At 38.2% G+C, this 24,786-nt stretch overlaps 1 protein-coding gene and 1 long non-coding RNA gene across 2 annotated transcripts; both read right to left on the minus strand.

Moving 5' to 3' along the window:
* Positions 1-606: 606 nt before the first annotated feature.
* Positions 607-10,877, minus strand: LOC126809974 (beta-xylosidase). Its single transcript, XM_050534858.2, has 7 exons — positions 10,641-10,877; positions 9,975-10,200; positions 9,468-9,557; positions 7,469-7,683; positions 6,497-6,700; positions 4,436-4,610; positions 607-752 (listed from the first exon to the last, which is right to left on the minus strand). Exons 1-7 carry the CDS (start codon positions 10,848-10,850, stop codon positions 607-609), a joined length of 1,266 nt encoding a protein of 421 aa, XP_050390815.2. The 5' UTR covers positions 10,851-10,877.
* Positions 10,878-13,346: 2,469 nt separating this feature from the next.
* On the minus strand, positions 13,347-15,178 carry LOC126809987 (uncharacterized). The gene is made up of 3 exons (XR_007675019.2): positions 14,991-15,178; positions 14,334-14,493; positions 13,347-13,483 (listed from the first exon to the last, which is right to left on the minus strand). It is a non-coding gene; the product is annotated as an uncharacterized LOC126809987 (long non-coding RNA).
* Between the last annotated feature and the right edge of the window lie 9,608 nt (positions 15,179-24,786).

Genomic DNA, 24,786 nt, shown 5'->3' on the forward strand with positions numbered 1-24,786 from the left:
CGCGTAGGGGTCTTTAGCAGTGTGAGGAAGCCCATGAAGTTGGACAGACGACAACCCTACTCCTTGTCACGTTCAAGCGGGGTATCGAAACCACGCCACTTGACCCACAGACCTTATAATTTTACGTAAATTCCCACTGAGCCACCCCGGCTATCTTTTAAAATAGAGTTTCCGTGATTCGACAAGAGAGAGAGAGAGAGGGGCGGGGAGAGAGAGGGGCGGGGAGAGAGAGGGGGGAGGGACTCATGTATTCATTATTGAGTTACATTTGATTTGTGTGAGAGAGAGAGAGAGAGAGAGAGAGAGAGAGAGAGGCGTCCACACGACACAAACTAAGTCATATTGGACTAACATATAGTTCGATTTCATTTCAATAATTCGCGTGCACGTAGGGGTCTTTAGCAGTGGGAGGAAACCGGGGGACCCGGGGAAAACCCACGCGGTTGGACAGGTGATCCTACTTCTTGTCACGTATAAACGTAGAATCAAAATCACGCCAGTTGACTCAATGACAGACCCTGTGATCAAACGCGCACCCATTAACCATTCGGCCACCCAGCCCCGCTAAGAACGAAGAACACACAAGTACTTGACGGTATCATTTTATTAGCTCGTTGTTGGGTACCATTTAGCCGATTTTCCTCTTCCAAATGTATGGTTTCCATTGATTTTATAAGATGTTTGTAAAATGTTTGAGCTGAGTTGACGGTGTTGATTTGGTTGTTGACCTCCGATAAACACATTAACAGTACCTGCAAAATGACATAGTATTTATAGTGTGAGAGAGAGAAAATAGGGTTTAACGTCCACTCGACACAGACTTGGTCATTTCGGGACTAACATATGGTTTAATTTTATTTCAATAATTCGCTTGCGCGTAGGGGTCTTTAGCAGTGGGAGGAAACCGGAGGACCCGGAGAAAACCCACGAGGCTGGACAGGCAACCCCACTCCTTGTCACGTACAACCGGGGATTCGAAACCACGCCAGTTGAGTCAATGACAGGCCTTATGATGCAGCGCGCACGTGCTAAACATTCGATCATCCACCCCCCCCCCCCCCGACATAGTAGTGTTCAAGTGCAATTTTTGTGTATTTTCTTGGACCTTCGTGATTGATTGAATCAATGAAGACAGGAATATTATTGGTTGTTAATATTTCTCTATTCTTTAGTTAACAATAATCAACATAACTTACAGTAGACAATTAATGTAACAAATATTGATCTTCTTGGAACAGGGGGGGTTGGATGGCTGAATGGTTAGCGTGCGGGCGCTGTATCATAAAGTCTGTCATTGAGTCGACTGGCGTGGTTTCGAATCCCCGGTTGTACGTGACAAGGAGTAGGGTCGCCTGTCCAACCTCGTGGGTTTTCTCCGGGTCCTCCGGTTTCCTCCCATTGCTAAAGACCCCTATGCGCAAGCGAATTATTGAAATTAAATTAAACCATATGTTAGTCCCAAAATGACCTAGTTGTGTCGAGTGGACGTTAAACCCCATTTCTCTCTCTCTTGGAACAGGGCCAGGTTTCACGAAATTTTAACTAAAGATAAAATCCAAATTTTAGTAGATACTTCAATTTTCATTGGCTAAGCACTAAAATCAATCTAATATTATCCAATCAAATTACTAAAATTTGGATTTTATCTTAGTTAAAATTTCGTGGAACAGGACCCAGGTTTCTAGAAAGCTGCCCTCTAATTCTGTTATTTGGGTCTATACAACCCCATGCATCGCCTAGGGCATTAATCCTATAAATCTATCGTCTATACAAACAATACACCGTGGTAACTTAAAAACGCTTTAGCCAATAGACGTTAATTACAATTTATAAGCCCAATTTAAAGTGTAAAACAAAAAATTTAATACTGGAGACAGTAATTGAAATGAACTGAACTGAACTGATTAAAGAAATATATAAGACAATATGAAATAGATATAAATGGGGGGTAATTAAGGTGGATTAAGATCCATTAAAATATAGTTTACTGAATTGAGTAATACTGTGCAGATTAGCACGACGTATTAAACATCTACTATCGGGTCTTATTTCACCCTACTACAGTATCATTATCACACGTTCACCCCCCTCCTCTGTTAACTTAATTTAAAAGTTGCTTTATTGCTGATGAGCAAGCTTGATCGCGAGGTCTTAAAAATATAACAAATGAAATGGGGTTTAACGTCTTACTGTTCTGCTCCGATTGGGCTAATGAAAACGGGCATACGCCATACAGTGTGCTATGAGAGAAGTTTTGCCCGGACAGCGGCACTACGGCCTACTCTTATATCGAATTGCAGCTGTCACGGAATCTTTTACGTGCACGCCAATGTGTACACGGGAGCTCGGGTTTTCGTCATGCCCTCCGTCCTGCATCACTGACAAGGGGGAATCACGCATGGAAAATCTGAATGAACTTTCTCGGCCAATGCAGGGATCCAACACCCGACCTCCGGGCTAGCGAGCCAGCGTCTTACCCACCGTGATCGCACAAAAATATTACAAGAGATAGTTTATAGTCTGCTAAGTTGGAATGTGCTGAATTCCCTGTTGTTGTTGTTCTTTATTACAGATTTAACGTCCAATACATTAATATGATATTATGAACAGGTTGATTTAATTAAATTATTTACACTTAATGGGTTTAAAATTGGTAAAAACAAAAACGTCAGTGTATATCAAAAGTCACCTAAAAATTGGTAAAACACAAAATAAAACAGTTCATGTATATCAAAAAGTCAAATTAAACTTATAAAATCGCTGTCGTGAGAAGTACGGTGGCTAAGGGACATGAAAAATAATATAATTTGTTTTTTTTTAATATTCACCCAAGTCAATTTTAATATAATTTTTTTTTTATAATTTTCACCCAAGTCAATTTTAATATAATTTGTTTTTTGTAATTTTCACCCAATTTAAGTCAATTTTAATATAATTTGTTTTTTATAATTTTCACCCAAGTCAATTTTAATTTCCACCCAAGTCGATTTTAATATAATTTGTTTTTTATAATTTTCACCCAAGAGAGGGGCGGGTCGTCTTCTCCCTTTGTCATATTAAAAAAAATCAGTAGGTCCGGACTGATGTTTGGCGCCATGAGTGCGGATAGAAAAAAAACCCGTGGGGGGAAAGATTCCGCTTACGTTTTGTGGAAAAGCGAAGTGCTCGCAGTAAAAAACACAGTTAATTAGACCCGTGGATTATTTACATATCAAAAAGCTGAATTCCCACTTAGCATGCCTATTTAACGACAGCCAACCATTATGTTCATCTTCTACCGATGATTGGCTAAGAGCTGTCACGTGATTTAGATCGCCCCAGCTGCAGGCTTTAATCGCCCGTATTGTTTAATTTAATCATTTAGTTCTGGCTGAGTAATGTGAAACAATAGACTGACTATTAAAATCCCATCTTGGGTAAGTGTACTTAATTTATTACACAATGGGTATAGAGGGGTGACAGGTCTGTATCGACACTGCTGTGAGTAACTGCTTGATTCACACCCTTCTACAATAAGTAGACTTCAGTTGATAATGCTATTTTAATAGAATTTGGTTTTAACCATAACATAGTTTTTGATTGATATAATAGTATTTTAACAGAATTGGTTTTTAATCGATATTAGTATGTTAACGAATTTAGTTTTTAATTCCCGATATTATTTTTACATAATTAGTTTTCAATTAATAATCGTATTTTGACAGATTAGCATAATTGATTTTGAATTGATAATCGTAGTTTAACAAATATTTTTGTTAACTGATAATATTATTTTAAGATAATTAGTTTAATTGATAATAATATATTTTAACATAATTAGTTTTAATTGATAATACTATTTTGACAGAATTAGTTTTTATTTGATAATGATATTCTAACATAATTAGTTTCAAAACGATAATATTTTGACAGAATTACTTTTTAATTAATAATAGTATTTTAACTTCTAATTGATAATAATATTTTAACATAATTAGTTTTTAATTGATAATAATATTTTAACATAATTAGTTTTTAATTGATAATAATATTTTAATATAATTAGTTTTTAATTGATAATAATATTTTAACATAATTAGTTTTTAATTGATAATACTATTTTGACAGAATTAGTTTTTATTTCATAATGATATTCTAACATAATTAGTTTCAAAACGATAATATTTTGACAGAATTACTTTTTAATTAATAATAGTATTTTAACTTCTAATTGATAATACTATTTTAACATAATTAGTTTTTAATTGATAATAATATTTTAATATAATTAGTTTTTAATTGATAATAATATTTTAACATAATTAGTTTTTAATTGATAATAATATTTTAACATAATTAGTTTTTAATTGATAATAATATTTTAACATAATTAGTTTTTAATTGATAATAATATTTTAACATAATTAGTTTTTAATTGATAATAATATGAACATACCTGGAGCAACTATCCAACCATTGTTATCATTCCATAGAGACATACTCTGACCATGAATAATGAAATGAACAGTTTTCTTTTCTCCCTTGCGAAGATGGGTTCTGTGGAAACTGGCCAACTGAATATTTGGTGCTGGTTCTGATGGATTGACGAATTTAACATAAACTTGGGAAACCTAAAATAAAATATATATATACTAGCCTCAGAAATCACGAGAACAAAATTGAACAATGAAGGTTGAAAAATGAATGAATGAAATGTTGTTTAATGGCACGTCAGCTCCAACCGGGCTATATTGCGCCAAACATATGGTGAGGTTTCTCAAGACAAACTAGAAACAATAAATCGCAATATTATCTATATATACATAAATAAAAACAAATATCACAGTAAATATCACATAAAAATAAATATCACAAACTTTATGTATATAATTATATATTTAAAACATAAAAGAGAAAATCGGGATATATAGCGCTTTGCAATATAGACCCGGTTAGGCAAACAACTGATGTAGTGATTGGCAACGGTAATACCGTAATCTTGTATCTTTGAGATGCTTGCACTCAATCAAAATGTGCTTAACTGTCAAAGGAACATGACAGTGTTCACATTCTGGTTGGAAGGTTGAAAAAGGATTTTGGAACATCAACAGATCAATGTGTGACGATGATAGGACTTTTCAGGGGCCTGTTTCACAAAATTTTAACTAAGATAAAATCCGAACTTTAGTAATTTGATTGGATAATATTAGATTGATTTTAGTGCGTAGCCAATCAAAATTGAAGTATCTACTAAAATTTGGATTTTATTTTTAGTTAAGATTTCGAGAAACAGGGCCCTGAACTCTAGTAGCAAGGGGTTCTGTTACGGGGACATACATATGTACAACAGTGGATATTTACATGTCATCCGAACAAAATACCTGGAAATTATAACCAAGCGTGCTCGACTCTACGCGGCATTTTTCGATAGTCCCAGGTCCCAGATACAATTCTTGTCATGTTTCTAGCCTGTTTATAATTTCAAGTATAAATACCCCATTAGCTTCAAGGTTTCCAGTATTTTCCATATGTAATGAACCCTGAATACGATCTCCAGCTTGGACTTGGACGATGGTGATTTGGGGTTTCAATGTTGTGTAGGACAAACCGTAACCGAATGGGTACAAAGGTGTATATGCGATTGCATGGGCTAAATCTTATAAGGATATATTACTGGACTCCGGCTAATATTTAATCTGGTGTATTTAGCACTTATTTCTTTCACATTCATTCAATATCAAATCTTTATTTAAAATCATCTAATTTGTACTTGCGTCCAGTTTAAAGCTAAACATTCAATTTTGATAATGCATGTCCAATTTACAAACGTTTAATTTCTCGATCACTGTTAAAAAATAAATTTATTATTGATGTATAATGATTAATTTTTAAAGAGTGGTCACGAAATTAAATACTTGTAAATTGGACACTCATTATCAAAATTAATCAGTCAGCTTTAAACTGGATACAAGTACAAATTAGATGATTTTGGGTGATTTGAAATGTTTATTTTACGAATCTTTAAAGAAATATTTGATATTAAACGAATGGGAAAGAAATTAGTGCTAGATACACAAGATTAAATGATACCCAGGTTACAGTGTATATTACCCCAAGAGAGAGAGAGAGAGAGAGAGAGAGAGAGAGAGTTTAACGTCCACTCGACACCAACTAGATCATTTCGGGACTAACACCTGGTTCAATTTTATTTCAATAATTCGCTTGCGCGTAGGGGTCATTAGCAGTGGGAGGAAACCGGAGGACCCGGAGAAAACCCACGAGGTTGGACAGGCGGCCCTACTCCTTGTAACGTACAACCGGGGAATCGAAACCACGCCAGTTGACTCAATGACAGACCTTATGATACAGCGCGCACGTGCTGCAACTCCCCTATATTACCCTATCAGCATCAAGTGGTCCAGAAATTTCAATATCGTATTAACCATGGCTTGTTTCAATTTGATGTAGGACGGGTAACCGAACGGGTGTGTTTAATTCTTATTAGAATATATATTACCTCGTCAGCATCAAGTGGTCCAGTATTTTGTATATCGTATGAACCTTTAACATGACCTCCAGCTTGGACGGTGGTGATTTGAAGTTTTAGGTTGGAGTATTTAAATGTTGTGTAGGACAAACCGTAACCGAATGGATACAGAGGGTCATATGTAATATATCGGTATGTTCTTTCTTTCATCGAGTAGTCGGTCATAGGTGGAACCTAAAAGAAAGAAAAATTTAGTCCAATTTTGAAAGACCACAGTGAATTGTTTTGTCGAACACGACATTTTATTTTTATTTAATTTACTGTGGTTATGTCTGCAATGCGAGATAAGTGAATTATGACCGAACAGTAGCGTTTCGATTGCACGAAGTTAAGACAACTCTCATGTATGTCATCCCAGGCAAGACGAGAGAGAGAGAGAGAGAGAGAGAGGTAACGTCCAGTCGACACAAATTATGTCATTTCGGGACTAACACATAGTTCAATTTTATTTCAATAATTTGCTTGCGCGTAGGGGTCTTTTAGCAGTAGAGGGGGGGGGGCGGAGAAAACCCACGAGGTTGGACAGGCGACCCTACTTCTTGTCACGTACAACCGGAAATGAAATGAGGTTTAATGTCCTACTGTTCTGCCCCTACTGGGCTATGAAGACGGGCATACGCCATACAGTGTGCTATGAGGGAAATTTTGCGCGAGTAGCGTCACTATGGCCTACTCTTATATCGAATTCCAACTGCCAAGGGATCTTTTACGTGTACGCCAATGTATACAGGGGTCCTCGGTTTTTCGTCCTTTCCGAACGACTAGACAGCTGTCCTTGTCAGACCCTCCCTCCTGCATCACTGACAAGAGGAAAACACGTCGGAAAATCCCGATGAAGTTGCTCGGCCAATGTCATCCGAGACAACCGCGACAGATGATATGATCTTCCACACTCCCGTTAGACCACTCCAAACCCCCTTTAAACATTTTAAATAATACCACCTTTGACAGATCTGTCATCCAGGTCATTGGTAGCCGACCAGAGAAAACATCTCCTGGATGTGCGTGAGAAATCAATCTTCTCAAAGCTTCTCCGGTAGCCTGAGCAGGGTAAAACATTTGTATAATGGCGGCGACTTTGTCGTTTTTATCAAATTGTTCAATATCCAGTGGTCCAGCACTCATTATAAGAAGAACAATTTTGGTATTATGAGGACCTGAAAATAGAATTGACTTTTAGAATGGACTCGCACATATGTAGTTAATTATACATAACTATACATTATACATAACTAATTAGAATGGACTCGCACATATGTAGTTAATTATACATAACTTTTGTTTTTACTTCTTACCAGTATATATATATGTTAAAGCTGCTATATCGACGTCATAGAGTTATAGGGTCGTAAGTGCCAGTTACGACTCAAAACCTCTTGTATCTGCATCTTCCATCAAAGAACTGATGTTCTGTCATTCATATATTCCGAACAATTCACAAAATAAAATTGTCGTATTTGATAGTTGCTGGCTTATTTATATTTTAAAGGGTATAACCTAGCCGTTGACCCGGTAGAAATGAAATGAAATGAAATGAGGTTTAACGTCCTACTGTTCTGCTCCGACTGGGCTAATGAAGAAGGGCATACGGGTAGCGACACTATGGCCTACTCTTATATCGAATTCCAACTGCCAAGGGATATTTTACGTCCACGCCAACGTATACACGGAGCCTTGGTTTTTCGTACCATCCGAATGACTAGACATCTGTCTAGTATCGACTGAGGGGTGAGAGGTCAATATCAGGACAGACCACGGGGAAATTATCTCTTTGATCCTTATTTTGGATATGAGCCTCTCGTGGGGTCATCAGAGGTCAATTTCAAAGACATAGTTGTTCCGTGATATTAAAGATACATTATGGGAGATTAGATAAAGAGCTGACAGTCCTCACTATAATAGTTAAAAACTAGATAATGTAAAGGCCATTTGCTGAAAATTTCATTCAAATTGATCCACTAAGAACCGAGAACTAAGCGATTGAAATTTCCGCCTAGCCTCGATCATCATTACTAAAGTCAGTACGATAAACAGCATAGTCTCGATTATCCATTTAATCGTTAAATCGGGAAGGAAAGATATGCATTAAATCGGCTCATAATCCACTAAAGACCGCAGGCTAGCGATGCCATTTAGAGTTGATTATGGTCTGGATAGGTTAATTAATGTCTAATTAATACTTTAGATAACATTTCAGGGCTAAAGAAAGACCTGCAATAGACAGATTTAGCTCTTGCATAATGCATGTTTAATATTAATATAAGGCCTCTATAGTCTAAGGGGGGATCGCGTGGCTAAGTGGGTAAGACGCTAGCTCGCTAGCCTGGAGGTCGGGTGTTCGATCCCTGCATTGGCCGAGAAAGTTCATCCAGATTTTCCGGCGTGGTTCTCCCTTGTCAGTGATGCAGGACGGAGGGGCTGACAAGGAAAGCTGTCTAGACGTTCGGATGGGACGAAAAACCGAGGTCCCGTGTACACATTGGCGTGCACGTAAAAGATCCCATGGCAGTTGGAATTCGATATAAGAGTAGGCCGTAGTGCCGCTGTCCGGGCAAAATTTCCCTCATAGCACACTGTATGGCGTATGCCCGTCTTCGTTAGCCCAGGTTAGGAGCAAAACAGTAGGACGTTAAACTCCATTTCATTTCATTTCATTTCATTTCTATAGTCTAAGGCTTCCCCTTCAAAAAAATTCACCGTCGGTCATTTATGATAATACACGATAACTTTGCAAATTATTGTATGGTATCGACCAAATCGTGAATTCATGTGCCTATACCACTTTGTCAACATGGTTACATGGCCATACCCAACATTCACCATTGTCACAGATGGCGAGAGAGAGACTAAGAGTGAGTGAACAGTGTAAAATCAGTGGTCCCATACCCGACGTTCACACACGGCATCAATGTTAAAACCATAATATATAATATATACTTACTATGTGATATAGAATCTTTAAGAATATCAATCTGATGACCAGGTATGTTTAAATCCCTTCTATCAGTACCTTCATGTTCTAATTTGTTACCTGTAAAATAAATTTTAATTATAAAAAACGAGTTAACAGGCTAATATTTTCGAGGTGTGTTTAAATCTGTTCTGTCTCTACTTTCAGAATATGGATTTTCCGAGGTGGTTCCCCCTTGTCAGTGGTGCAGGAAGGAGGGCCTGACAAGGACAGCTGTCTAGTCGTTAGGGTGGTATGAAAAGCTGAGGACCCGTGTATACATTGGCGAGTACGTAAAAGATCCCTTGGCAGTTGGAATTCGACTCTCTCTCTCTCTCTCCCTCCCTTCCTCTCCACTTTTCTCTCTCTCCAAAATATGTTGATCATTTGATTTTGTTTTAGGGCAGGTGTGCCGAGAGTATTCGTTTGACCGCAAGTGTTGAAATTGTGACGATTCCTAACTGTGGCGTATACTTTCTTTATATATAATTAACTCACCCAAACCAAGACACACGAAGACAACATCAGCGTTTTTAACGGCGTTCTGGATTCCACCCTGGTCATATTGATTGCAGTGAGTGTCATCTTTACATCCATTAACGGTATTAACTGTTTTAGCAAGGGCAGATAATCCATCTTTGATGGAGGATGAATATTTGCCCATTACATTTGGTGAGTAGCCACCGGACTGGTCGTGGATGTTGTCGCCGTGAGGTCCAACAATCTGGTAAAAACAAAGGTACAAAAATTAATTAAAACAAGTGCTGACTGGTTGACAAGGATTTCTGACAGGACGTGATTTTTCTCTGAAGTTACATCGTGTTTGTTAGAATTGGATAATATGCAAAAATAACGTCATATCAGACGTCACTAAGAAGTTAAGGAATGTCGACACAAATTCTGCAACGCCCCTTTCACGTCCCGATCTTCATACAAATACCGAACTGCGCAGCCATAGGTTTTCACCATTACAAGTAGGAATGGAATGGGCCGGAGGCTACAAAATGCAACCGTTAACAAATATTTAACTAGGTACCATTTGGCTATCCTAAAGACATTGAAACTGGAAACTAGAAGACCGTACTATTCAGCCAATCTTCCGACTCTGAAATAGGAAACTTAGGGCACTTCAGTTGGGTATTCTGAGAAACGAAATATACTCACAGCAATAGTGTCATATTTATGATTTTTATCGAGAGGTAAGAAACTATTATCGTTCTTTAACAGAACAAATGATTTCATGGCAGCTTCAAGTGCCAGATCTCTGTGAGCTTGACTCTGTACGACATCCATCCCGATTGATTTGTATTTAACGGATTGAGGTGGGTCGAACTCCCCGAGTCGAATTCTCGTATTCCATAAAGGTTTGGACATCTCTCTCACTAGATCTTCGGTGATATGGTTATTCTTTACAGCATCAACTGGAAATAAAGTCAAGTTAAATGAAATAGGGGTTTAACGTCCTACTGTTCTGTACCAGCTGAGCTACTGAAGACGGGCAATATGACAAATTTTCTTGATGCAAAGCAAAAACATTAATTGTGATATCACACATGTCTGTATCATAATCTTGCGCTTTGAATGCCAATCCCATCCCACCATCTTATGATAATCACCGGATCCACCCCTGCTTCCTCGTAGCCCAAACTAGGATTTCCAAAGCGAAACGTCTGGCCAAAAAGACAGAGAAAGGGCGTGTTGTACCTACCAATCGACATAAAGGCGTTGTCTGTATTACCCCGACAGTTGAGATTGGTACCAGCTTTCAAGCCCCCAGCAGCTACCTCTTCATAGTTTTTATAGTAATGGTTACTATGTACCATGGCCTCCATAGCACCGCAGTCACTGACGACATATCCGGTAAAACCCCAATCATTTCTTAATATTCCATTTAATACGTGATTATTGGCACACGATGGTACACCATTAACTCTATGAATCAAAGCGTGAAAATAAAGAAAAACAGTTGTGAAAATGTGTCATGTGGATGCAGTTGGCAACATCAATACGTTGCTTGCCCTTTAATGGATGTTACATACTAAACTTAGGCTGTCTGTCTACAGTTAACGAGAGAGAGAGATAGAGAGATTTAAGGTCCACAATCTAGGTCATTTCGGGACTAACATATGGTTCAATTTTATTTCAACAATTCGCTTGTGCGTAGGGGTCTATAGCAGTGGGTGAAAACCGGAGGACCCGGAGAAAACCCACGAGGTTGTGCAGGCAACCCTACTCCTTGTCACGTACAACCGGGAAATCGAACCGGCGCCAGTTGCATATACATAAACACATCAGCGAGTAATGGGTGACATATAATGCCCATATTGACGTATAACAATAATTACATGCACTTTCTATATAGATGTTTCAGTAACTATTCTGTGAACTTGTATTTACCACCAGAGTAAGTTGTACCACAATTTAACGAATTATATTTCGTCATTAAAGTACATTTGTAAGGCCGGGTATTATGTTTTTAAGGAAAAAAATCTCTCGGTTTATTACGTCATTTCACTAGAAAATGGCATAATTTTATATTACTGTTGTTCGCATTACCATCGCTCACTAACCAGGAGGACTCAGGTTCGACCCCAGTGTTGGCCAAGAATGGGTAAGGATTGGGCTTTCCCGTCTGGTGTTCCCTTTCTTGGTTTTTAAATTGTTGGTGTAGAAAAGTAAGGTTAGGTCTAGATATTAAGGCCAACTGCAGAGTTGGTCAAAGGCCACGGGATGTAAACAGTACTAGCGTGAACTCTAAACCTAACCCACAATCTCGTCAACAATCACACATCACATCTCGCGACTTTGACGAAATCTGCAGTTGGCCCTAATATTAAGACCTGGTCAGAAAAGAAAGACTTTAAACCCAACTTCATTTGTAAATAACCTGGGAAGGTGAGGGCGAATGGTTAGCGCATGCGCGTTGTATCATAAGGTCTGTCATTGAGTCAGCTGGCGTAATTTCGATTCCCCGGTTGTACGTGACTAGGAGTAAGCTCGCCTGTCCAGCCACGTGGGTTTACTCCGGGTCCCCTACGCGCAAGCGAATTATTGAAATAAGATTGAACCATGTTAGTCCCGATATGACCTAGTTTGTGTCGAGTGGACGTTAAACCCCATTTCTCTCTTCGTAAACAACTGCATCGTCGGTGTTAAAGGTGTTATTTGGGCACTTACTTGTTGTAGGCACAGAAGACACCTCGGCTTCCAGCATCAATACAAGCCTTGAATCCAGGTAGAAACGATGTTTGGAGATCTCTTTCCGATACCTGTATGTAAATACAGTATTATATTTAAAATGTTAACAACACGGGGCATAAATGGCGACTGTGTATTTAATTTTATTTGCCAGGGTGAAATACAAAGGGCCGTAACTCGGTCTAGTGGCCATGATGACATAATCTGATTAAATTACAGATCCCATTTCGTTTCCTTTTTTATAGTTCAAAATTTATTTTACTTGTAACTACACGCGTTCTGGGTGATCTGAGGGATTAATCAATGAAACGGTCTGTTACAGCCAGTTTTTGGCGTGAGGTACACGGAACTGTAGGTAACCCACCAGAAACATCAACGCTGATTGGATAATCAAATGTCTGATGTCATAGGTCAAAAGCCACTCGTATGACCTCTGTCGCGACCTTCCACTACAACCGGTCAGACCTTCATGTAGTAGAGGCCATCGAAAGTATAAAAAAGCGAAACAAAATACTTTGGAAAAGCTTCACCCATCCTTTTCATTGCACGTGTTACCATAGAAATAAACATCACTATATGTTAGTTTCACAATTACCTCAGTATTAAACCACATGTTTTACATGTGGTTAATCATTTACCTTGGCGTCAAACTGTTTTCTGTTGACGGGATAGTTGTCCGGACCACTTCCGGCCGGGTAATGTTTACAGCCGGCATTAGCCAAGAGATATTTATTATCATCGCCTTGAATACCATTTACAAAATTATGGGCATAGACAGATGCAAAATATGGATCTTCTCCCCAAGTTTCCTGAAATATTTATAAATAGATTATGAATATATCTGTCATTGAATAATCTATACTAATATTTGTGACTGTCGTTTGTCTGTCTGTCTGTTCGGGGTTGGCGGCTACACTAGGTCTGCCCCGAGTCTGAAATTTGGGGTATAGGGGTAGCTCGGACCGGGGAGTAACATAGGCCAGGTGGCGTTAGTCTACCACTTCTGGTTTCGGGGTTATGACCCCCGAGCGAAGCCGGGCATTCTTCTAGTGATAGATAATACTAAGCGATTTTCCGTTTGTGCTTGCCACAGAGCCAACAAAACCTTTGCTATATACATCTCAAGGGAATTTGCGCACGGGGCTTGGCAGGGTTAAATCATAAGATTTTTTTGTTTTTAATTTATTTGAGATATTCACATAACGATAAGACCCCTACGCGCAAGCGAATTATTGAAATAAAATTGAACCATATGTTAGTCCCGAAAAAAACTAGTTTGTATCGAGTGGACGTTAAACCCTCGGGACATCACTTTTTCGTCCCACCCGAACGACTTGACAGCTGTCCTTGTCAGGCCCTCTTTCCCGAACCACTGACAAGGGAAGCCACGTCGGAAAACCCCAATCGAATACGCGACCTCCAGGCTAGCGAACCAGCGTCCTACCCACTTATCCACCGTGGCTCTCAATATTTGTTTATGGTTACTTTACCCCGTTAAAAATATTGGTGAACTGCGTAAGGTGAATTGTTTTTTCTGTACATTCCAGGTGTTAATTGGCATATTTACTTCTTCGTAGCAGTGACTATTGCTGTCAATTCGGCAATACAGTGGATCGGTCGGATAGTGAGATTTTATATAACGATATATTGATTACTTACTGGATTTCTACCCCATCTAGGATCTCTGAATATATCTAGAGTTGGTGAAAAACAACTCAAACCTTTATGAATTCCATAAACTCCCTTTTTCACCCAGTCGTTGTTGGCGGCTCGGAGTTCAGTACCAGAAGCTCTGGCTACCCTCAACATCAAATTATCACTTGAGAAAAGAAGGCAGAGCAATGAGGAAGAGAGAGAGAGAGAGTTTTGTATTCATTATTGAGTTATATTTTATTTGACTCTACTTCGGTTTCTGATTGCTTTAACTACGACGAATGCTTTCCGATCAACTCACATACTGCTTGATCGCATGCAATAGCATTTCATTGCTCTATCATTGTCTATTGTCTTGATATAAATATGACATTCCATGACGTCATTTTAGTCCTTCTGCTTATATTCTAGTCTATATTTCTATGAACAGGACAAAGTGACGTCACGGATAGTTACGACTACCCACGGAGAACAGTGGAAATTACCAACGTTGAAATTTACCTGTGACAGGTAACATTGACATTCGGGATCATGTTATACTTATGGAAAGGATATGATGACATAATTACATGCATTATTTAAAATGTGTATGAAGCTTTTCCGGTGAACTTTAAATATTACTACCAGAGAATGGCCAAGAAAGATTTACAAAAAGCAACTTACTCCCAAGTAGCCGCTAGACCAATACTTGCAGGGAACGCTGTAGCATCATTACCAGTATTACCTCGAGCACAATTAGACCACCATTCATAATGACCTATCCCCAATCGTTTTATATCTGGCGCGGCACCTGCACCAATCGCCATCTGTTCCTGGAGTTCCTGAAGAGTCAGTCGTTGGACCAGATCATCAACTCGTTTATCAACGGATAAGTTCGGATCCTGGAACGGATATTTATTCCCATCTAGGATAAAGGTATGAAGTGTTATGATCTGGCAAGCCAACAGACATAGTCCAAGAAAAAATATTGTTCCCGTCATCTCTGGTTTGTAGAAAGACAGTGGGGTGATTCAGTAAAAAAAAAATATTTTTATGTTTATATAGGTAGATAACACAATGAGATCGAGCAGATAAAAAATGGTCGATTTTTGGTGATAGGGCTCCTTATCTGATATTTAAACTTAATTCAATTCAACATGGCGAAATTTGTGTCATATTTTTTGTTTAATTATATCAGGAATTTATAAAAATTGGTCGAATCGTGGTACTTATTCTTATTAAAATAACGTACTTTTTATATTCATTCGTTTTAGTACGACACGGGCCAAACATGTTTGCACTCGCACTACACCCGATTATATTTTATTACATACTTCGAGAAGGTATTTGTTGAGTAATAAAACCTTTTAGTAGTTTATCGAGGGCTGGCCGTCCTTACCGCACGGTACAAATATTATCACCACTAGAAGCAACAAATTTCAAAACAAGCCAGAACTCATACCAAAATGGCCGATTTATACAAATGAGTATTTAGGGGAATATTATCCCGAACCCTAACCCTTTTAAGAGAAGTAAAAACTAAATTAGACCCAAGTTCAGTCTTTTAAAAAGGGTTAGGGATAGGGTTCGGGTTAGTTATCCCTAAAATTCTCATTTATATAAAGCGGCCATTTTGGACTCCGGAAGCACCCGAACCTCGATAAACTACTAGAAGTTTTTATTTGTACCGCGCGGTAAGGACGGACAGCCCTCGATAAACTACTAGAAGGTTTTATTACTCAACAAATACCTTCTCGAAGTATGTAATAAAATCTAATCGAGTGCGCACTAATTCCCCCTCTCCTGGATCCGCGCCAGCAAATTTTAGTTCCTATGTTCTTGACATCTGAAATAAAAACTGAACCAACCTTCCTTTCTAATAACCTTGAAGATTAAAGATTAAAAATAATGAAATTTTGCTTTGCACGCCGATATGAACAATACAAATGAAGTCAGGTTATGCGAGAGAGAGAGAGAGAGAGAGAAATGGGGTTTTACGTCCATTTGACACAAACTAAGTCATTTCGGGACTAACATACAGTTTAATTTATTTCAATAATTCGCTTGCGCGTAGGGGTCTTTAGCAGTGGGAGGAAACCGGAGGACCCGGAGACAACCCACGAGGTTGGACAGGCGACACTACTTCTTGTCACGTACAACCGGGATTTGAAACCACGCCAGTTGACTCAATGACAGGCCTTATGATACAGCGCGCACGTGCTAACCATTCGGCCATCCAACCCTCCACAATTAAAAGCCAACCCTCCACAATTAAAAAGAAAACACAATGTCGAAGTCTGTAAGACAGAATCCAGTAACCGTTATCATTTGATACTATGTTACACATCTGCCGTAGCGCAACACCTCAAAAAGTAAATTGGGATAGTGTGAAAACCTTAGTCAGCAACATACACTGTAGATTTGGTAAAACCTTAGTCTGCAACATACACTGTAGATCTGGTAACATGTACTTTGGGGCTTTTAAACCGAGATAAATCGTTTGTTGGACGTGCTGTTGACCCTGAAAATTCCCCTGAGAGGCGTGTATAAATCATCGACCCGTTTATTTATAAGATGAGTCGTTTAATTTCCCGAGAGGCATGTAGAAAATCAACGTCCCATTTTTTTACGATCTGTTTAATTTTAGGTACCTTTTGATTATTTACAGGCATAAAAGGTGAATATATTATAATAGAAAAAATGCGCACCCATAGCGTGGCGGCAGTAGTGATATTATCCATTTAAAATAGTAATTCCGACACTGACAAATACATCGAAAATCGGTAAATCACATCACAGGTAATATATCTTCTTTAAATCACAAATGGGTTAACGTAGCCTTCTAATTATCTCTTTTTATGACTTTATTGACGGTCCGTTTCCACCCTTCAACTCTTGGTCGAATTTAAAAATGGTAATTCTCACGCTGACAAATGAGTTACACACTACATCGAAAATCCGTAAATCACATCCCAGGCAATATATATTCTTTAATTCAGAAACATTATTGGCGGTCCGCTTCCATTCTTCATCTAATGATTGAATTTATATACACGTCACCAGAAGTCAAAAAGTTGATGGAACTTCAAACAACTTTGCTGAATACATGTAGATGTAGCAGTGCGATAATCTATTTTGTACAGATCACTATAGACAAGCTGTGGCCCATTTTCAGACAGGTCTATCAGAATTAAGTCTAAATAGGTTAAAACATTATCAACAGGAAATATGCTTTAATGATTGCTGCTTTGATGACCTAGATGTTACATTACAGCATGTACTCTTATTATATTAAAAGATAATGTATGTTGGGAGGTCAGAACAGATATTTAGCTATGCTAATATCAAATTGTGTGTATTTGTATTTAGATGAATATGAAACATTTAAATCATAGACCGCCGTCTTTTAAAAGTGTTAATAAAAATCTGTCTCCTTAAAGAATCTTTCACTTAATCGAAACGTGATTTACTGGCAAAAGAACTTAACATTGCTCAACATTCGAGTTAGGGTTCTTACTTCAAAATAAAAAAAATATATAGGTTAAAAATGTATGACCAATCCGCAAGAGCGACACAAAACAAGTTGGTCCAGTTTCAGAGGAGAGACTTGGCTTAGTGTTATGAATTGTACGAATATTTCTCCCATTGGGAAATCTTGTGTGTGTGAAATAGCTTTATTTAACGCCCGCTTCCACCGAGGTGATATTATATGCACAGATAGAATAATTTACAAGGTGATTAGCGAAAATGGTGTACAGATTAGTGAAACATTTATATTATGTACATATAATAAATTTTGTTGGAACATATAATTGTATCCGTACCACGTGTTCTATTATAATATATTTTAGGTGGTTCATTTACGAAATGTTTAATATTTAACGCAAATCACCGTATATCAAAATACGCCGATCAATTTAATTGGCTTATAATAATAATAATTTAATTTTGATAAAGGGATTTCAAAATCTGAAATCGTTGTACACACATAAACCATTTAAATTTTTAACTTTACAATTTTAACTCAAAATGATTCAATTAGTAAAAGAAACTATAAATAAAACATCTGTAAGCCTAACAATTGACTTTGTCAAGATTGGGATAAGATATATCTAACGGTCAGCTCCAAAAGTCGTCAGCAGCAACCACGTATGTCTCTAGTATATTGCACTGGTCTTGATAAGCTTGGTAATTCTATGTAATTCCTCACAATCTGGTTACTCTTTTCCGCAAAAAAATATTTCGATGTTGTGCACTGTTTTACGACCTCCTTCCACTCTACCTACCCGATGATCACGTTTTGTCGCGAATAAACGTATAATAAGGTGTCCGCAAAATAAATTTCCCTTCTCTTTCATTGTTACCATGGATATGGTGCTTGGCAGCAAAAATTCCACGGTAGGTCAAGTTTGAGTTGTCCCTGGTTGTGTGAATCATTTTATATTCTTACATATCTTCTTGAGATGTTCTTAGCTGATGTTTATCCTTGATTTCTATCGGTATCGGATTTTCACGCTGGCCTGGGGGTTGGTGGTTCATGCAGATTTTCCGGCGTGGTTCCCCCTTTTCAGTTATGTAGGACGGAGGGTCTGACAAGGACAGCCGTCTAGTCTTTCGGATGGGACGAATAACCGAGGTCCCGTGTACTCATTGGCGTGCACATAAAAGATCGCTTGATTTCTTTCGGTATCGGTATTCCACATTTATATCCAGGTTTATTGCCCATAACGGAAGCAGCCCCACAACAGGCCATTATCGATGTCGTAGTTTTAATCGTGAAGTAATCGTGGTGATCCTATCATATATTGAGTCGTAGCAATCGTGTTGATTGTACCGAAACGTATCTGCACGTAGCAGATCGTAGACCCAATAGTGACAATCCTATCGTAACGCACTGCACAACAGTGGGAACCTCGCAGTATAGGATCAACCGGAAACTGAAAACCAACCGAAAGGGTGACGTTGACAGAATTTCAAAAAGTTTATTTTACAAATGGTGACATTTTAATAATGAATTTCTTACCTCAGTGACATGTATCACAGGTTGTCTCGACAGCCTTCTACTCTTTACCATTCCATCCATCAGAGTTTGGTTGTATCTTTCGAAACCATACATCCAGAAACTTTGGACATGTCCAAAACGCTGAATATAATAGGGCCAATGGTGGGCGATTTGAATTCTCAGTGTAGATACATGGGCGTTAGAAACAACATACCTGAATGGACACTAAGAAGCCCCGCTCGACTATCGCCAAAGCAACATGCCAGTTCTTTTCTACTGCACCCGCTTTTTCTGGTCTATTGAACAGCAGACTGAGGTTATAACACAGATTGCTCAATGTCTCCTGTTGTCATCTGTTTAATAACCCACGAATGCAGTAATTTAAAACACCAGCAGGCATAACCTGTATAAATAAAATGATCAAATGGTTTAACTTAAATACATCTAACCAATGTCCGGAAAACTAGACGTATATGTCTCTAACATATTGCATGGGTTGTAATGTGGGGGCGAATGGTTAACGCGTGCACTTTGTATCATTTAGTACTCCTAAAGAACATTATGCCTACCTACATCGGAGAAACGGGCACATGTCTAAGGGATAGAGTGCGCAATCATTGACGAGATTGAAAATGGGCCCTTATTTGTAAATATACACATAATAATGGAAAAACATTTTATTAAACAAAATACACCCCTTGCTTTAATAGTCAGTAAGTAAAAATGGTCCATTAATTTTCTTAATCTATCCCGAGATTATTTCCCCACTCATTATCCCAAAATTATACCCATTACAACAGATTAACATGTAATACTATAGGGGTTATTTTAGGTCTATGAAAGGTGCTCTGTTTAATATATTGAAGTGGTTAAACATATGAGTGACAACCAGAAATAGTGTCACGGGCCGTTTTCTGGAAGTTCCTGAATTGTCACATCTGTCCCTGTAGTCATAAACACACGTGTATATATGTTTTCTGTTAGTTGCTTATGTACTATGTAACCACAAATAATTAAAACCACAGTGTTACTATGTATTTCTTAAGACCTTCCAGATTAGCCAAAGGTACTTTGAAAATGTTATTAAACCAGTGTTGAAATCAGCTTGTGTCGGCATACCTTTTCATCGTTATCATGAAACAAAATAGTGCAGCTTTACGGTTGTTATTATGTTTGGATTTAATTATCAATGAATATTCCCAAAACAATTTTAATATGTTATAACTGATATATCGACATTTTCATTTCACGTCAGCTCCAACATTTCAGTTGGACGAAGAAATTATTTATAAACAGTTATAACTTATATACTCAGCCAAATTAAAAACTTGACACTCGGGATTTTTGGGACTACATGTAGATTTTTAATATTTGGTTTAAGGCAACTATTTTAGTGTTATGTTGTGCACAGACGACCTTGACATCAACAGAAAGCAATAATACGTCCCGCCGAAAGTCCTTGACATTGATAACGTTCGTGATGTCACAGTACCCCCCAAAATGAAATTCACAGACTTGGAGAATAATCGGAATAAAGAATTTAGTAACGGTTGTGGCCTCCTCTAGCGTCTCGTACTGCCACACAACGTCTTCTCATGGATCTCAGAACATTAGTAAACACTACCCGAGAAAGACGTCGCCACTGCTCACCAAGAGCATGTTAAAGGTCCTGCAACGTCAGTGGTGGATTCACTTGCTGACGAACACGTCGACCCAGTTCGTCCCAGATGTATTCAGTAGGATTAAGGTCGGGGCTAAGCGACGGCCAATCCAGGACTTGGACACCGGCATTTCTTAAAAAATTCTGGGTAGCAATTGCTATATGGGGTCGAGCATTGTCTTGTTGAAACGTTAGTCCAGGCCCATGTCTCTGCATAAACGGAAGAAGAACAGGTTGCAAAATCTGATCCCTGTACTGGACAGCATTTAAGTTCCCTTGGACAACAACAAGAGGAGAACGTCCATGTGCACAATAAGAACCCCAAACCATGACGCTGCCGCCACCAAATCGGTCAACTTCTCAACTTCTCTACTTGAGCGTAACGTTCACATCGTCTGCGGTACACTCGGACCCTGCCATTGGCAAATCTCAAAGTGAATCGAGATTCGTCACTAAAGACAACCGAATTCCACTGTCTTTGAGTAAATCTTATGTGTCTTGTGGCCCACACAAGTCGGTTACGGCGATAAAGAGGTGTCAATATTGGTCCATTATAGGGCCTCCGAGCTCGAAGACCAGCAGCCTGCAAGAGTTAATTAACAGTTTTGTAGAGTCAAATCTCAAGGAAATTGCGGATCCGTCCAATTTTGTGAAGTTGGAAGCTTTACAGATTGAGGAGATGTGAGCATTCATGTTCATATTCTTATCCAAAATTACACCAAGATTCGAACGGTATTAACCGGGTTAACAACAAAATTACCGATTGAGATATTACTAACCGGGTTAACAACAAAATTACCGATTGAGACATTACTAACAGATATTTTGGATAAAAGATGATTAGAACCGATTTGCACGAACTCTGTTTTTTCATCATTGAGCTTTAAGAAGTTCTTTTTCATCCAGCACTTAATGGTATCAATGCATGATTCATTTTAGGGTTTAATGGAAATGTAAAGTTGAGTATCATCAGCATAGATATGATAATTCAGATTGAATGATTTCAAAATACGCTCTATAGGAGTGGTATAAGGGGTAAAGAGCAACGGTCCGAGCACCGATCCCTGAGGCACGCCGAATTTAAGTTCTACAGATGAAGACTTAACATTATTGATGACACCGGATGACAACATCATAGCGTAGTACCTACATCGGACATCGAAGAGGCAGACGGTTTACCAAATTTAGAATGGGGTGATTGGGTGGAGAAACAAAGAATTACGTTACTACCTCCAGAAGATGAGGGCAGACAGTAAGTATCCTCGGCATATGATACCCGATTGAAAACGTTATAGCATGTCATGGATATTAAATTTGATTAGGTCATGGATGCAATAAACAGACAGACCATCCCCCTTTCCATGCGAATCTAACATACCCCCACCCCCTCTTTTCCGTCACATACACAAAGGGTTTATCCGTTCTAAGGATAAAGTAAGACAGTTCTGGTACGGGTGATGGTGCCACAGGGGTTTTACGTTGAAGGTTTCGTTTGGCCTGTAAAACATTACCAGAGTTAATATAATATTTTTGGTTAATAACAGTGCATTCAAATATTACGGACTGTTCTGTATGGGAGGTGTAGCAATATCGTTTTCTACCAGTGACCTTTTTAAAAGTTTCTACGACAAGTAAAGTATTCGTGCATCCTGATGCTTGAATTGTCCACATCATGCCCATGATCGAAATACTTCCTAAGGGAATCGTAATGCTGTTGACCACAGGCAGGAACATGACATTTCATTCTCTGGTCCGGGCAAAAAACACTCCGCGCGTCCTGGAACTGTTTCAGTTTCTTTCCGACAGATATCTCTAGTTCCATGTTAAATGCTACAAGACAAAAATTCTTGATGAGAAAAAGTAAGCATAGAGGATTCATAAAACATTAACCCTTGGTTTGAATTATTATTGTTACCTCCATATTCATCTGTTTTGTGATTTCCTATATTCCAATTGCATTTCTTTATTACCGCTTTTGATCGTATTACGCGGCATGTGCGAGTTACAACAGGGCCTGGGTCTGATTTCAACCAATTACAGAGAGTACTAATACCCCATATTTTTGTTAATGATATATAACAGATGCAAGAGCTAGTTTGGGGATTTTTTATTTTATTTTATAAGTAAGGTCATTTTATTTAGCTACTATTAACTAGAGGTACAATACAGGCTACTGCTAACTTACAAGCAGCATGTGGAGGATACCAACTCCACGCCCAGGTTCATATTTCAAATATGTTAACTTTAACTACGTGTTATAGTTTCTTTTCTGTAACAGCTTTCTTTCATAGCTTGAGAGTTGTTGAGTTTCTGGTGTATTCAGTTTAGATTCATAAGGTCTACCATTGAGTCAACTGGCGTGGTTTCGATTCGCCGGCTGTACGTGATGAGGAGCAGGGCCGCCTGTCCATCCCCGTGGGTTCTCCTCGGGTCCTCCGGTTTCCTCCCACTGCTAAAGACCCCTAAATGATCAATTTTGTGTCGAGTGCAGGTTAAACCCCATTCTCTCTCTGTTTATATTCAGGAATTTCAAGTAAGGAACGGGTGATAACTAAGATATCAGTAGCATGGAGACAGCACCTCACAAACTTCACTATTGCGCGACGCTTTGGCTAATATTGATTTCAGTTGGTTACTAGCTTCTTTTAAACCACTCTTGACTACCAACTGTAAACTATGGGCGTAGCATCTGTTGTGGGAAAGCAATCAAACAGGTCACAGGAATCGTGGGAATCTTCAATAGTATCTTCCATTTCATCGTCTTCGGGCTTGTCTTGGTGGTAACCATGTAGAGAAAAGTCAAAAGCTTTGGTCATATCCGAGGCATTATCTGTAATCACTGTCTTTATTTTATCTTCAATAAATTATCTCTTCATATTCGTGTCTAATATTTTAAGCGGAATGTCTTCTCCCTTTTAACCGTTTACAGGTAATCATATAATAATTTATTAAACTTATTTATCACCCAATAATACATTCTACAGTAGATATCGCTTGTGTGATAAATTTCATAATCTACTGCGATATCTCCTTAGGAGTTATCGCTTTACATGAATTTGATTGGTCAGATGAAAAGGAACTACTTTTTTTTTTCTTTTTTTAAAGGAACAGTTCATGTTTTATTAAAAGTAACTTCTTCTTTTTTTTATTAAAAATGAACTATTTTGATTTAATTGACCTTGATGGAAACACTGACACAATATAATAAAGGACTTTGCAATGGTTGAATTGCTGTCAAAAAATGATGTATCACTACGTCGTTGTGTAATCAAGTTCAGTAAAAGTGAAATCTATAAGAATTATATTTATTTATTTGTGCATGTAAGCCGTCTTCATTAGCCCAGTTCGGAGCAAAACAGTAGGACGTTAAACCCCATTTCATTTCATTTGTGCATGTAAGCAAGGATTGGGTTATAAATATAATCTCCTATCAAAAAAGACTCATAGGACATTCTCTATATAGCGCCAAAATCCAGCTGGAAACAGTTGCTCTATGGCGCTTTTACAATGATGCAATTCGAAAAAGCGAATAGATTCTTTAGAAATAAAAAATTTGGGTATAGCAAAGAAAACCATAACATATAATAGACATGTAAAAGTATATTAGTAAATTTATAAGATACCATAACGAATAAAAAACAAGTTAAAGTATTTCACTATACATGTATATGTATTCCAATCAGAAATGTAGTGTCCTGTTATGCCTAAAAAAAACCTTCATTGTTCTGTTGGACCACAAGTTTATAGTGAGACACACACTATCAACGGATTTCAGAAATTGTATGACTTTATCTTTCATCGCACTGACTTTATCGGCC

Source organism: Patella vulgata, chromosome 2, assembly GCF_932274485.2.
Source record: "Patella vulgata chromosome 2, xgPatVulg1.2, whole genome shotgun sequence".
Classification (NCBI taxonomy): Eukaryota; Metazoa; Mollusca; class Gastropoda; family Patellidae; genus Patella; species Patella vulgata.